The sequence below is a fragment of the Dipteris shenzhenensis genome, chromosome 6, assembly GCF_047967505.1.
Source record: "Dipteris shenzhenensis isolate YYH24624 ecotype China chromosome 6, Dip_SZ_1.0, whole genome shotgun sequence".
Lineage (NCBI taxonomy): Eukaryota > Viridiplantae > Streptophyta > Polypodiopsida > Gleicheniales > Dipteridaceae > Dipteris > Dipteris shenzhenensis.
This window is the reverse complement of record NC_141601.1, coordinates 3,478,076-3,492,039: the sequence shown is the minus strand read 5'-3', so window position 1 is coordinate 3,492,039 and position 13,964 is coordinate 3,478,076. Positions and strand designations below refer to the sequence as shown.

Below are 13,964 nucleotides of genomic sequence, written 5' to 3'. Positions count from 1 at the left end.
AAGGCTCTCTCTAGGCCATACAGGTTGTAAACAAACACCCAGCCACCGAGGGTCTGCCTGGAAACGTGCTAGAGGGACAATGTATTGCAATTCTTGTGCCTTGAGGCTATTTGAGCACTTTTGGGGACTTGCATTGATGCCGATCCTCCATGTACAAACTGGTAGTGAATTCAATACACTGAAACCTTAATGTCCAAAGCTAACACTCAGCCCTAGACCTAGCAACCAACTTGCAGGTTCAAAGAAAACATGAAAGAAAGATTCCATCCCACAAGGGCTGACCCTTGTACTTTGCTTCACTCACAATTCCACTGTCCAAGCCAATCATTGGCTACAACCTGCATCCAATTCCAGTACACACTAGTACCCAATTACCAGGCAAGGCTATGGCATTCCATATTGACTGTGCCAACGGAGTGTGACAAGTTGTTGGAAACATCTCCGGATTGTGTGCAAACTTTCGGTGCCAGTGGGATTGATAATTTGTTTAATTTGGCTAGATTATGCACTTGGATATGTGCTGGATTTTGGATGCCTTGTGCTATGGAATTATGCATTGAGGCTAGATGCCTTTGTAAGCCAGGGATCGGCTTGTGTTGAAGGTTGTTGAATGCTTGATAGGATAAGATTCAATTGGCTGGTTTTGCATAAGTGCAAGGTAGTGACCTTGATGTATTGTTTGCCTTCTGAATAAATTAAAGAAAAATCGAAAGGCGAGCCAACAATTTTGGGGCCAATATCATGTTGCACTTAGGGGCAATCTAGCTCCTGAATATTGTTTCAATATGTCCTTGGCTTTGCTGTATCTATTTCTAAGTGGCTGTAATAAGAATTGAAGTGGCTGAAAGGATGACTAATGGTTGTAATTGAAAGGTATGCAAGTTAGTTATGGTTTACTTCCCTTTAGGAAATTGAAGGCCGGTTTCAACAAATACTGAATCGCAATTGCTCTTACAAGCTTGTGCAAAGCATCTCAATTGATTTTTAGCAAACATGTGAATATACTATTCTATCCTTTGCTTATTCGGGCTTATGCTCTATTGACTTAAGTCTGCCATAAATTTAAGAAATTTTTGAATTTTGCAAACAGTGAACATTATTGATCAAAAAGTCTGGAAACTAGTCTATAGGGCAGGGCTTATTGGTTGGAATTAGACCCCAGGATGGAAGTTGAGGCAATTGAGGACCTCTCAGGTCTCAAAGCATTGACATTTCTACTGCAGCAGAACAGCGGACAAGTAGAAGTAAAGAGCTTGAAGGCCATAATCAGGGCTCTGTGGAAACCATTCAGAACAAATGCAACCAATGCATGAGCAATTAATTCGCAGTTGTTTGGGCCCTATAATCCAAGAGCTCACGGAGCTAACTAATGAAATCAAGTTCAACAATCAGAGAATGGACCGAAGGCTGTAAAACATATCTAGCACTATGCTCAAACCCATGTCAATTTAGAGCATTCCAACCTGTCATGAGGTCGGCGGTCAGGGATACCAAGGCGTGGCAAGACCGCTAACCTCGGGGGCAAAAAGGGTGCAGCACCAATCAATGCATAGCCTCTTGACCAATAAAACTAGAGATGCAAAAGGTGATTGACTACGGGTAATGAATCCCTTATACAAAAACTCTTGGATTTGCTTGGCCACCTCCTATTTTCCACTTTGGACAACCTATATGAAGCCTTCTTGAAAGGTCTAGATCCCTCTTCTAAATGTATAGCATGGTCCACATTTCTATTTGGGGGGAAGACCTGGTGGAGGCTCTCTGAAATACCCTGATATTGCATCAGCAATTCCAGCATGTCTTCATCATCCACCTTGAACACCTTACCATATTTTTGAATGCTCTCTTCCTCAAGCTTTAGGGCAAACAGACTAATTTCCTTTTGAGAAGCCTTTTGAGTTGCTTGGCTGATACCATCTGCAATTTCTGAGATGGAATTCCAGGTAGGCAACCCTCCTTGCCCATGTCTAGGAAGGTCATGGTCATGTCCTACAAATTCATTGTAAACCTCCCTAGGGTCCTGAGCCAATCACAGCCAAGTACTATGTCGATAGGCTCCAAATCCAAAGCAAAGAGATCAATAGTACATGAGTATTCTGAGGAGAGCTTAATAGTAACATTAGGACAGATCCTTTGACTTGTGGTAAAGATGCCATTAGCCACTTCTACCTTTAGGCAACCTCAAGGAATGCATAGACTTTGAGTTTATGAAGCTATGGGAGCTTCCACTATCCACTAGAAGGTAGGCACCCCTGCTCTTTACCTGGCCCTTAATCCTGAAGGTTGTAGGGCTGCTCATTCTCTTCAAAGCGGATATAGAATACAACTCTGGCTAGGTGTCCCACAAAACCTCCTCATCACTCACAGCCCCATTACCAACAGCATCCCTACAAGGCCCACACCAATCAAAAGAGGCCTCAAGCTGGTAGGAACTAGGATGACCTGCTGTTGCAGAGTAGCTGTGTATCTGCTGTGAGGAATAAGGCATCAAATTCCAGAATCTAGAACCATTTAAAGCTCTCAGTTCACCATGGAAATGTCCACCTGGATTGAAAGCATGATTCTCAACCAATACTTCATCATCCCTTTGAATCTCTTTCCCACAATCATAAAATTCCTTTGCATCTTCTGAGGAATCTGAAATTCAATGATCATGCTCAACTTACCTAGAGTTGACTTGGCCTTACATAACTTGTTATGGTCCACACTCTACTTCTCTCCACATCTGAAACAAAGCCCCTTCTTCCTCCTTTCATCCATTAGAGAGCAGGAGAATTACTTATGAGCCTCCTTCCTATTCTTATCCTTGCCCAAGGTATTAGCCTTTGAGACCTTAACAGTAGGATTACTTTACCTGAGGTCCCATAAATTGGTGGAGAGGCCTTAGTACCCAAATGAGATTTCTGCTCACTCATGGTCTTCCTCCAACTATAATCCACAGTAGATGGCTTTTGGAGGGTCTAATTCCAATAGACTTCCCCCTAGGGTTGTATTTGGGCTCATATAGCTCAGCAAGGTGTGTTGCCTCATCCAAAGACTTGGGTCTAGATGCCAAAACATCTGAGGGAATTGATGACTGCAACCCATGTATAAATCTGATCATCCTCTGCCTCTCGTCTACCCCCTTCACAAACAAGGAAAGCTTCCCAAATTGTTTGATGTTGTGTCTAACTAAAGCAGTTTGGACTAGATCATACCACCAACACACAAACTGATCAACAATTAGAGGGGAGAGGAATGTAATATACCTAGATGAATCCAGGAACATTCCCAAACTCATCCTCTAAAAACACAACATAGTGGAGTTTCAATCTCACGATAGTCACTCATAAGATTGAAAACCATAAACTCCATCACGCATAGCAGGGACTAGCTACTATGACATCCCCACTGACATCATCAGCACCCAACAGTGGGTGTAGACCACAGTATAAAAATATGCTCACACACATACAAATCCACACACCCACACATACTTGAGCATTCATTTATACAAAGTCTTCGTACTGAGTTTTTGTCGGCACTCCAAAGGTGAAGGGCAAACTCAGCATGACGAAGGCTAGCACTAAAGGAGAGGAATGTAATCACCATTGAATTCTTCCCATGTGGCCATAGCTAGTTAATGCCTCTACCACCATGGACGGACATAATCCTCCATATATAAAACTGCAAACTGAAGTTTTGGCAGCCTCACTTCTTAGCTTACTTATCCAGCTCATTGGGTGAGTTGGACACTCCTTTGAACTTCTGCAAGACAATCTTGTCCTTGTAGTCCTTGCCTAATCCTAACCCTAGTCCAATTTCTTTTTGAACATCACCTTGAGTAGCCTTCACAAAGTGAGTAAAGGTCATGGCTTCTCTCACCTCAAGGTCTAATCGGTTATAGGCCAACAATTGCTGAGTCAAGAATTCACCTATCTTGAGGGAGGCCTGATACACTTTGGATGGGCTAGGCACACCATCAAGACTTTTGCCCTGTTCTAGATATGCAAAGGCGGGGGGGGGGGGGGGGGGGGGGGGGGGAAGACCTTTGCCCTGGGCTAGACTAAACTCTGAACCTCTTGACTGAGTTATATTCCATGAGGGTACAGATTTTGGAGACTGTTGTGGATGTGACTTTCTAGCACCAGCCATGAATTCACTCCTACTTGGGTTCAATCCAGCCTGTCCCGATTCCATAAACTTCTTAGGTGGATCATCCCTAGCAATCTCCTTACCCTTTGGCTCAAACTTACTCCTCACTGGGTTCATATCACTTCTCATGGTCCTCAACTGCGTGAAAGCATTGTCAAATTTGACCTTGGAGTCTCTTTCCACCCCTTCAACCCTTTGTTCCAGCACTGAGGTAAGTTGCCCTAGCTGGCCACATAACTTTTGCTGCTGGTCCACAGCCTGCTGTATCAGTTTGCTCTGATTGCCCATGATTTGTCCATGCTGCTCCAACATGACTACCATAAGACCCTTCAAAATCCAGCTTGTCCTTGTCGTGACTCGTCGTGAGGGGACTTGGTACGTGAATGGTTAGGGGATCTTGAAAATGGACTTGCCTCTTCTTGCTCTTGGTCACTGGTCTGAGCATCCTCCATAGGTGTCATTGCTTCAACTTGTCCCATTGATTGGGATTCTTCATACTCAGCCTCAGGTCTGAAGTCCCTTGTACCCTTGCCCTTCCTAGAGTTAGAACCAGACCTCCTTGGGGAACACATTATCCCACTTTCCAAGACTCAGATCCTCTGAGAATGAAGGCTATCTGGAGCTGATTATATCACTGTTAAGAATGAAGGCTCCATTGCCACTGATTGCTGCAATTCAGGCATAGACAGGATAGAATAGAGCAATATAACACACAGATCTGAAAGGCCCCAATTTTTTAGGGTCTTTTGGCATAGAAAACCCTAAATTGTACCTGCTGGAACAAATTTCGAGGCAATTTCAAGAGTAAATGAACTCTGATCAATGTGAAGCTTGGTACAGGAGTGTAATCAGCTGGGGTGACTCCATATATGCAGGAAAAACATGAAAGCCACACACTTTACGGAGACTATAACTGATGATGTTCAGGAAAGCTTCTGCTGGAACCAATTTCAAGATAGAAATTAGGGCAGATGACCTCAGATCCCAACGAAACTTGGTATAGTGCTGTAATTTGCTGGGGCAAATTGATTATGAAGGAAATTCCAGCTTTGGTACTATAAGTGTCCAGATAGCAGCAGATTTGCACTTCTGCCTGCATCACAATATCCTGGGTAAATCTGGTCAAACTTTGGGAAGCGCAATGCAGTACCTTAGGGCATGTATTCAGGAGATCATTGCACTCAAAATGATATAAGAAACTTGCAATTCTGAAATTTTTGGATTTTTGGCTCTCTAACAGCCTGACACGTGGCAGAGAATGATTGGAAAAACTTCTGGAGATGAAATTTTGTAGAGAGGTAGGCCCAAGACTCAAGATTGCATGCTCCAATTTTAAGAATGATTGGACAAGAATTTACCCACAAATTCCCAAAAAAGTGCTCTGATACCAAATGAAGCAGAGATTCTCCTGTTCCTGCTATCTACTACTAGTTTAGGGACTAGGAGAGATGAGAATAACAAGAACTAGTAGAAAGCATAGAGATAGAGTACGGAAGGGTCACTCTTACTTGGTGCAGCTCAATGGGGCTGGCTAGCATGGCTGCTAGAGGCTGCTGTCCTTCTTGCATGTACAGCTTGTAGCTGATGCTTAAGAGGTACAACTCTCAATGGAAAGTGTGCAATTGTATTAATGATCAATGGAAATGAAGTACAGCTGAAGCCCCTTTTATAATTTTGAGAAGTGGGCCAGCAACACCTTTGCTTAGGGATTAGTACAACAGGCTGCCACATGGAACGTTAACTGGGCCCACTTAAATGACTACTGCTAACCCTAGTATGCCCTATTATTACATTTTTTGAATTCATCATATGTGTTGATGCCTACTTGAGGCTCCACCCCTTCAGCTCGTTGTATCAAGTTCTTTTAGTCTCATGGACCCTTTGGTCTTTTGAAGACTTCTAATAAACTTTCTTTATCAATTCACAAAATTGTTGATTACGTGCCTTCTCTTCATGTCACTCCATACATTAGAGACTATGGTGCATCCATTCTGATCCCAAGCCTGCATGAACCATTACAAGTGTTTCTTGATCAACCCAACTGTTTCTTCAAGCGTGTAATGCAAAGAGCCTTTAAGTCAAAGGTATAGGTGGTGTCGCTACTGTATAAGCTGCAGTTAAAAGTGTATTATCGAATTTATTGCAATCTCAGGCACCTACGACGAAGATATAGCATGCTCTTGGCTCTCATGAAATCCAAGGCCTTGACTTACCCATTATTAGACTTAGGGTGATGTAGCCTTTATGCCCTCTTATTTTGACCGAGGACCCACTCAGTGACTCTAGGATGAGGGAATGAATGATGTTCCTCCTAGGCCAAGAATATCCTCTGTTGGTACTAGTGTCACTATATACCGACACTATCAGAACTTTAGTATATACCGACACTATCAAAAGTCAATTTACCAGTGTTGGCATATACCGACATTGGTAAAAAATTCCTATACCGACGGAATTACAGAACGTGGTGTGCAATAACTCCCGAATAATTTTTTGCTACAAGTTTTGTCCTTTGTAAGACAAAAAAAATAAGAGTGTGTACACCAAGTTTGATTAAAATACTCGTGTATTCATGGTGATTCAATATAGAAATGTACATAATGCCATTATAAAAGTGAAAGGGCAAAGATAATCAATCATTAGGATTTACATCAACGGCTTTGTCTTGAGCCAAGTCCCGTGCACCAAATAAGTCTATCTCTAACTGTATAGTCAATTGATCATCATCATCTATTGTATGGCAACTTCTTGTACCACAGCCTATTTCCTAGAAACCTAATCTCCACCACTAAAAAGAGAAAAAATGTTTTTTGTTTGTAATGGAGAAGGGCAAGGTATGAAACCCGTTATCCATATGCATCTTTTCCAAACGTTTGCTTGATTCAATGGGCAAGGATTATCTCTTGCTGTAATTTTCTTCCAAATATTAGTTTGATTACAACATGGTAAGATTTAGATAGCCAGTTCCTCAACAATTAGGAGAATTAAAAAGGCTTTTCCAAAAGATTCCGAAAAAACCAGGCTCTAAATATACTCGGCCAAACTCCTCATTAAAATTTCTTGTTCTACCAAGGTAGGCTCTGCTATGCCCAAGAAAACTATAACAGAGATTAGTTTATCTCTTTCAAAAGTAAAAAAGGAAAACAAAAAACTAAACTTCTACATTAACATGATTTTTTAAATAAAAGTCCATAAGAAACTAAGGACTTAAGAGTACAAATGCAACTGAAGTTGTGCGTTGATATATTTGCAGTGTCCTTGTGCAAAACCTTCTTTTTTCCCATTTTTCCCTTTTGTTTCTTTTGTAAAACTTAGTTCTAGTTCAAAAAAGAGCCTTTGTTAAATAAGGTCAAAATTTGGATTGTAAGAGAGGTGCCCTAATGCAAGAAATTTAATCAACTCCTACCAAAATTAGTGCAGAATTGATGGATTTTTTGCCACAAGAGCCTATCCTTTTTTCCTTTTTTTGGCAAAGAGAAGAACTTTCTATTAATGCTTAGAAAAAAACCCATATAAATCAGCTGCTAAACTAGGGCTGATGATGGTAAATACAAAGAGAAGACCTGGCTGTCCAAATCCATCCTGCCGGAAATACCAGCTTACTACCTATCCTTGCAACCCAAATTTAAAGCTCGTTTACTGGAACTACTATTCACTTTATACAAAGGCTCTCTTCTGGTTCTTTTAGTGAAGAAGGTTTTCGATGCTTTCCCTTGATTTTTGAATACTTATTTCTAGTAAATGTACTTATGCATGCCTCCGCGCTATGATGCGTAGCATCAAGTATAGAGACCTACCTGAGAGATTCTCGTAGCATCAATCTCAAACCCCTCATTTACATCAACAGAATTGAAAAGGCGTTCACATTGATCCAGTCGCCTACTTTCATCCCTGTACTCTAAGACTCTCTCTCTACAAAAAAAGCACATTTGATCCAATTAGTTAATGATAAAAAACTAGTTAGAGACATTTCCAAATTCATATGTGCCTATATGATATGCATGCCCACATGTGTACATGTATATGAAACTCAATGGGCATCTACACAAGCACAAGTACATGTGAGTATGTTACATGTATCATTTGTATGTAGGATGCATTCGACATACTACCTATATCAACTTAAATTCCTAAAACAAAATCATTTTTTTATTCTAGGAAGGTGTCTCAAGACCTTGGGGAACTGCTCCCACCACAGCTCGATAAACACGATAGAACCGTGGTTCTAGCAATTCAAATCACCTAACACGTGCAAAGCAAGTTATTTAGGCCTGCCCAGCTTGTGGCAATGTACGGCAGACAATAGGCCTCTATATTGGCCCTCAAGCCGGCAAGCTAGCTAGGTGCAATGATGTTGGAAGAGTCACCTCCCCATCTGTAAGCCCCCATATGAGGAGAGCATGGGGGAGTCGGACTTAGGGATGATGTGGCTGCCACATGAGTCCCGGACTGACACATGGCATCTCAGTACAGTTCTTGTCCAATAGAGGAGCTCCAACATTGCCAGGTAGTCTTGTGTGCTCCCCAGGCACGGTAACAAAGCCAACTCAAGCTCTACAAGAGCACGCAGGCTAAGGGATCTAGAAGTGCCACGGAGGTAGGAGGACAGGACATTTTGGTTATGACAAAGGCCATGCTCTAGACTTGTTTTGTATTGTGTCCATTGGACGCAAATATATCTATGGTTGGTTCTATGGATTGCACATGTATATTGAGCACACTTGAGGAAAAAAGTTTTGGATTCCACATGTGAGTTCCTGACTACACATATCTATCTTTTGCTGCGTATACCCTCTGTTCTGTTTATTTCTAACAAATGAGATGTATTACCTAGAGGGCTCAAGGAGCAACACACAGAGGGAAAATCTACATACTATTTAAAAAGGGTGCTATTTTCTCCAATGTGTGTTCTCTTCCCTCTCACAAGCTTTCAAAAGAGGTTATCTAGCCTCCGTAACAAACACATCCTCCACAAGCACGTGCACCTATGTAACCTGTAGACATGACCAAAGGTAACACGGCAAGACTTAACAAACGGCTACATTCCAATGTTGGAAAGGTCACCTCCCCATCTGTAAGCCCCCAAATGAGGAGAGCATGGGGGAGGGATACCTAGGGCAGAAGATGCCAAAGAGAGAGAGAAAAGGATTGTACCTGGAGGGACCATCATGGCTGCAGCAGATGGAGCCTATGGAAGAAGCAGATGGCGGGGACATAAGGCCCTAAATCTGGCCAGACAAAAAGCGAAACATGAACAGCAGCATGGCGGGGTATTCCCAGGAGATAGGCGCCTCAGCTGGCAAGGGCTGTGGGCAGGAAAGCGACCTGCAGCAGGCCCTAGAAGTGGCGCACAGTTGGCGAGGGGAGCCAGCACCTTAGTCGGTTGTTTGGAAGAATGATAGAGCTGGTCACAGCCAGCCTATCAGGCCTGGAACAGGGCTGCACAAAGGGGCTGGGCCCCGTAAAGGATAAGGGCCAAGTGCCCCGATTTTGGAGCCCATCTAGGTCGGTTCTAGAGCAGGTCGGCCTGCATAGGAACTTGGAAGCCAACCAGATCAGGACAGAAAGTCGGCCAGTTTCAGGATGCTGGTCGGTGGGTATTTTGCAGGCCTTAGGGCCTATAAAAGGAGGCATCCAGCCTCATTCTCATCGTTCACTTGGAGCAGCACTTCTGGGAGCAGAAGGAGCAGCAGATCAGCCACCTGAGGGCCTACATCCAGGAGAAGACAAGTGGGTTGTAGAGCTGCAGACCTAGCTCAGCAAGGTGCTGCCCACCTAGGCTGGCTTCCAAACAGCAAGGTGGAAGGAATCTGGACGAAGAGTCTACATACGCTCGAGGTGGAGCACGCGGGCTAAAGTCGAGAGATATCCGGCAGATAGTAGAAGTACATGGTGGTAAGATCAAAGGACCACACTTTAGTGGGACTTTGGATCTCTCTCTCTTTGGACGGAAATATATTCTTTTGGTAGCTTCTATATCTCACTGGATCATTGTCTATTGATGAGTCTGCACATCTATTTGATGTACATAAGTTTGAGAAGTTTGTGATTTCACACCCCACACACAATGTGTGAGCTCCTAGTCTATTCTATCGGTCTTCCCCTGTGCGTACCCCCTGTTGGTTGATTTCTAACATGGTATCAAAGCCCAAGTAGGAGGTTCACAAGTGTGGGAGCCTGAAGGCAAGGACCTTGCTGAAGGATGACCCTGATTCATAAGCTCTTGGGAATCGATTTCCATCGAATTTGTTTGATTTTGCTGTGTGGTTTAGCAGCAGAGATGTTGATTTCAAAAGCCTCTTCAGCCCCTTCTCTCCCTTCCTCCTTCCCCAACTTTGGAGAGTCTAGGAGACTGGATGGGACAAATTACCATGTCTGGAAGGTGAAGATCAGGAGTCATTTAGTGGCTCGGAAACTGTGGAAACTGACAACAGGGACCGAGGCGAAGCCAAAGGATGAGGTGGACAACAATGGGAGGAACTCATACCAGTAGATAGAGAGGAGCTCGAAGCTTGGGAAGATAAAGATGCCCACACCCTGGCATTGATCATAGGGACAATGGCGGACTCTATGCTTCCTCACATCTAGAGATCGACGTGTCAATAAAAGCGTGGGCCATTCTGAAGGATCTGTACGAGACTTCCCGGATCTTGCTTCTTCAGCATCAGCTCTACAACTTGGGTATAGATGAGGGATTTGGTACATGACCACTTGACCAAGGTCGAGATCAACTAGCACCGGTTGGTCTGAAAGTGGATTGACCAAGGTCGAGATCAACTAGCATCGGTTGGTCAAAAAGTGGACTCGTGGCAGTTGGCCTTGATGATACTGACGAGGCTACCTAGGAGTTTCAAAAGCTTCGTTACGACTGGGGACGGCAGGACAGTGGACCAAACCTCTGACTTTTGAGGAGTTGATTCCATTACTGCTCTAGGAAGAAGCTCTACAACAACGACAATGATGACAAGGCGTTGCTGGCAAAGGATTACGCTGGTAGAGGAATGGACAAGCTTAACAGTGGCAAGCCCAAGAAGGATGACTCTGGAGATGACGAGGGCACTTCCAAGAAGAGAAAGCAGAAGAAGAAGTGCTTCTATTGTGACACGCCAGGCCATTTTGCGAAGGATTACAGAAAGAAGAAGAAGGATTAGAAAAACAAGGAGGACACAAAAGCCAAAGCTAATGTGGCAATCAAAGAATTATTCTTAGTGACATCTCCGTGTATTGCTAAGATCAAATATGCCGACCTAGAACTTAGAAGCCATAGTGAAGATGTCCGCCATAGTGAAGATGTCCGACATTGAGATGTGGACTCAGGGACCTTTGAGAAGGTGAAGGACAGCATGGAGTGCTTGGAATCTTCCAGGTGCGTGGCTGTTAATACTGACATGAGGGTGGATTCCATGGAGTGCCCTAGGGTTTCATGTTCAAATGGATGTTGTAATTCAGAAGGGGATAGTACAGGATTGCACAGGTTATTGGTATGTGCCTCGATGAGGTGCAGGGTTTGCTTTCAGAGCAAGCACACAGGCAGTACGTCGATCTGGTATGTACTTGATGTTCTTAATTTGAGCCTTCATAGCATACTCTGGAGAGAGTCTGCTCTTCATATGTCTCAAGTAATGCAAGGTTGGAAGGAATGGACCTTCTTCGAAAACAGAAGGGGAATTGTGGGTGCTTCATCAAATCTCGGACACAGATTGCTTGAAGGTGATGGACAAAGTGTACTGAAGCCAGAAGAGTACCTACTTGAGAGCTCAAAGAGAGTTCGTGGTCCAGGTTATTTGGAGATATTCTTGGGATTGTTGGAGATATCATAGTCAAAGAGTGTGTTAGTGTGTTGTAGGGTCAATGAAACTGAAAACGATCAAGGAGCTGTCCAATATACTTGGACTGAGACATCATGATACCCCCCTCAACCTGAGCAAACTGAATGCCCAAATAATAATGGAGCCATCCCATGTCTAACATGTCAAAAATCTGCTGCAAATCAGCGTTGAAAGCTGCAATTTCCTGAGTATATGGGCCCGTGATGAGCATATCATCCACATATAAAATCAGCACAAAAAAATCAGATCCACTCCCACGGACATAAAGAGTGGGTTCTATGGGACTATTCTGAAAACCAAGGGACAGTAAGTGTGCATGAATTTTGGCATACCATGCCCTGGGTGCCTGCTTCAAGCCATAAAGGGCTTTTCTAAGCCAGCATACCTTATTTTCAGAATTAACAACCTCAAAGCCAGGAGGTTGTGTGACATAGACTTCTTCCTGCAGATCCCCATGAAGAAAAGCCGTCTTGATGTCAAGTTGGTGCACTTGCCAATGATGATGGGCTGCAATGGCAATGACACATCGAATGGTAGTAATCCTGGATGTGGGAGCAAATGTCTCCTCAAAGTCAATGCCTTGTTGTTGGGCATACCCTTTTGCAACAAGACGGGCTTTGTATCGATCTATGCTGCCATCAGATTTCCTTTTTAATTTGTAGACCCACCGCATTCCAATGGCATGCTTGCCAGGAGGGAGATCTACTAATTCCCATGTGTCATTTTTGGCAATAGATTGTAACTCAGCTTTCATTGCATCCATCCACTCTTTGCTGTCAAAAGCATCTTTATGACACAAAGGCTCTTCATTGCAAGCTGTAGCAAGGAGTGCAAACTCAAGAAAGTGACCATGCTGTCTGTTCCCTGATCTTATCCGGGCAGCAAAAGGCTGATCTTGTTTGCTGTCCCTCAATGTATCAAGAAGCCATCTGGGAACTTGTCTTTGCTGTCTATTGACAGTTCTTTCTTCAATGACTGCATCATGAGTAGTGGGATCATTTTGTGCCGGAAGAGAAACCTGCAAATCAGCATGAGGTTGTGGCTGATTATTGCTTAGTGGAGGGCCTGCAGGAGGCTCATGTTGCTGGTCAAAATCCTCTTCTGATGATGGCAGAGGTAACCAAGATTCAAAGGCATCAAACATGTCAACATCTGGCTTTGCTTTGCAGTCCACAATGGAGATGGCCGGATGCATGCTTTAGGCCAAGTCTTTGCCCAATAAATTTTGGCTTGATGCAGTAATGTGTGCCAACTATGTGCTGAATAGATCACCTACACAGGCATTGAAGACTAATACACCTTATGAAGCATGGAAAGGCAGGAAGCCTTCACTTTCACACATAAGAGTTTTTGGGTCTCTTGCATATGTTCATGTACCATCTCAGCTGAGACATAAGCTTGATGACAAGGCAATCAAATGCATATTTATTGGTTACAGCCAGGAGAGCAGAGGTTATCGGTTATATCAACTAAATACTGGGACGATTATTGTCAGTAGAGATGTGATCTTTGCTGAACATTCATGTACCGTCTCAGCTGAGACATAAGCTTGATGACAAGGCAATCAAATGCATATTTATTGGTTACAGCCAGGAGAGCAGAGGGTATCGGTTATATCAACTAAATACTGGGAAGATTATTGTCAGTAGAGATGTGATCTTTGCTGAACATTCATTATTATTTGGGCATTCAGTTTGCTCATGTTGAGGGGGGTATCATGATGTCTCAGTCCAAGTATATTGGACAGCTCCTTGATCGTTTTCAGTTTGAGGATTGCAAGCCAATCTCTACTCCAAAGGACCTTGGCTTCAAATTCTCAGCTCATGATGGGAGCCCACCATGTGATATCACTCTTTATCAGCAGGCTGTTGGATGCCTTATTTATTTATGTCACACCAGACCTGACTTGCTTGGCAATTCATGTATCTCTTGGCTCAGCAAGAAGCAACCAACAGTTGCCACGTCTAGCTCTGAGGCTGAGTACAGGGCAGCTTTCACCGC

General features: G+C 43.4%; 1 protein-coding gene across 9 annotated transcripts in view; it reads right to left on the bottom strand.

Moving 5' to 3' along the window:
* Window positions 1–13,964, bottom strand: part of LOC147900650 (hydroxyproline-rich glycoprotein family protein) — a 120,937-nt gene that overhangs the window by 78,073 nt on the left and 28,900 nt on the right. For 7 of the 9 annotated variants that reach the window (XR_015541194.1, XR_015541193.1, XR_015541191.1 and 4 more), the window contains exon 2: window positions 7,932–8,046. The exons of the other annotated variants lie outside the window; for them this stretch is intronic. Coding sequence is in view for 3 of the 7 variants with exons in the window: in XM_087376184.1 (XP_087232310.1) it covers window positions 7,932–8,046 (115 nt within the window). In the remaining 4 variants the exon portion in view is untranslated. The remainder of the gene's footprint in view (window positions 1–7,931; window positions 8,047–13,964) is intronic. 9 annotated transcript variants of the gene reach the window in all.